The 1,947-nt window shown below is 39.1% G+C and overlaps 1 protein-coding gene across 1 annotated transcript; it reads left to right on the forward strand.

Annotated features, from left to right (window-relative positions):
- Positions 1–796: 796 nt before the first annotated feature.
- Positions 797–1,941, forward strand: LOC121939857 (arrestin domain-containing protein 2-like; the record flags this gene model as incomplete). The annotated part of the gene is made up of 3 exons (XM_042482789.1): positions 797–893; positions 1,022–1,278; positions 1,758–1,941. Coding segments are annotated over 3 exons (538 nt in total), but the record flags the coding sequence as incomplete, so codon positions are not given.
- Positions 1,942–1,947: the final 6 nt, after the last annotated feature.

The following is a 1,947-nucleotide window of genomic DNA, read 5'->3' on the forward strand; positions in this document are numbered from 1 at the left end:
ATGTACGCTATATTTGTGTGTTTTTATGAATTATATAGGTATTTACATCCACGTTTCTCATGAATTGTTAGGTTTTAAATCTTGTGTGCAATGCACTTTGAGCTGCATTTTATCTATGAAAGGTGCTGTACAAATAAAACTTATTATTATGAGGGTTTTATCAACGTTTTGATTACTGAGTGTCATTTAAGGGAAACAGTACATCACTGAGGGCCACAAAGGAAGCACACACTATGAATTTTGTTTCTCTTTCTTAAATGACATATTACACTTCGACATTTTTAATTACAACAACAATTGGCAGCATAGCTATCATCACACTCATATGAAATTCTAGTTTTAATTTTAATTTGATAATTTTAATTATGATCATGATTACATTTGGTAATGATACATAGTTGCCTTTCATAGCATTACACTTTTTTCGATCAATTTCTTATCTTTTTTGAAGTCATGTTTGAATATTGGGGGTATGTGTCTCCCCCAATATAAATTATAATAACTGCCTAACCAAGTTATCAGTAGACACACCTTCACAGAGGTATCCTGCTAAGACACAAATCCCTGTTGCTGAGCTGACAGGCCGAGTCAAGCTGTTACAGCACATGTGGAAACATAGTCAGGGGGGTCATTTTTGAGATGTTATAGAATTCACTTTTAATGGTGTTGACGTAGACAATGTTGGCTTCATCCAAGGGTTAACAGCAAGATGACAGTATTTTATCCTGAACTTTGAATTTCAGTTGTATGAGTAGCCATATTGATGTGAAATGTTTGTTTGTATGATTTGTTCCAGTGTCCCCAGTCTGGTTCGGTGGGTAAAAAGATGGGGGGTTTCTCCAAAGGACAGGTCCAAATGTCTGCTACCGTTAACAGAAAGGTTTGCTCTCCAGGTAAAGTCACTCCAGCTAAAACATACTTACATGCAGTTTGTTTCATGTATAATATTTTTTTAATGTGTGGTGACATTTTTCAATAAAGAACTGTGCATATACAAATTTTATGATTTGTGTTTTGATAGGTGACACTCTGTCTGTTGTTGCCCAAATCAGCAACTCCTCTTCCAAAAAGATGAAGCCAAAATTCAGTTTCCAACAGAAAGTAGTGTACCATGCCAGGGGCTCCACTAACAGCAGTGACAAAACTCTGTGCAAAATGGTTGGGGAGACCATTGCAGAGAACTCAGAGGAGACTGTGTCATGCCATTTAAAGATTCCTCTCGATGGCGTCTACACTCTCCATAACTGTGAAATCATCTCAGTTGAACATTACCTCAAGGTATGTAACAACAAAATAGTGATGTTACAGCGACTCAGACATGAAATAACTGCTTTAGTTCACAGATAGTGGTGGTTAAGTACCACAGCATAGAGAAGGAGCACAAAGCAACCCTGGAAGCCACGCCCACTGGGGGGTGGAAACATCAGCAAACACAATAAGCAACCAATGCCTGAAGCTAGCCTAAAAACATTAGATATCAGCAAGGTAAAGGGTTATTTTAGCTCCTAAAGTCTTACAGCAAGGAAAAATGTAAGGATAAGGAGGCACCCACGTGTAATACAGAGAGCAATAAATTGCCTCTGCCCACCCATTCACTTAAATGTGCTCTGTCTCTGTAAGAAACATTCACAGTAAATTTACTCTCAGACCGTACAATGAGTTTAATTAATAGTGCCACAAATGGGGGTTTAATTCAGTTAGTCTATAATACAGACATGTTTTAGCTCTCCATATTCCTTCTTATTTTTGTTTTCCAGGTGTATTTGGACATCAAATTTGCCTTTGACCCAGAGGTGGTGTTTCCACTGGTCATCGTTCCTTCGAGCTTTGCTGCTCTTCAGCCTGATGAGGGTGTGGGGCCTTATCCAGCTGGGGCTGCTGGGGGCCAGAGTTACAGCGATTTCCCTCCCTCTGCCTTCCCTGTTGGACCTTATCCTGTACCCACAG

The sequence above is a fragment of the Plectropomus leopardus genome, unplaced genomic scaffold, assembly GCF_008729295.1.
Source record: "Plectropomus leopardus isolate mb unplaced genomic scaffold, YSFRI_Pleo_2.0 unplaced_scaffold6368, whole genome shotgun sequence".
NCBI classification, from domain to species: domain Eukaryota; kingdom Metazoa; phylum Chordata; class Actinopteri; order Perciformes; family Serranidae; genus Plectropomus; species Plectropomus leopardus.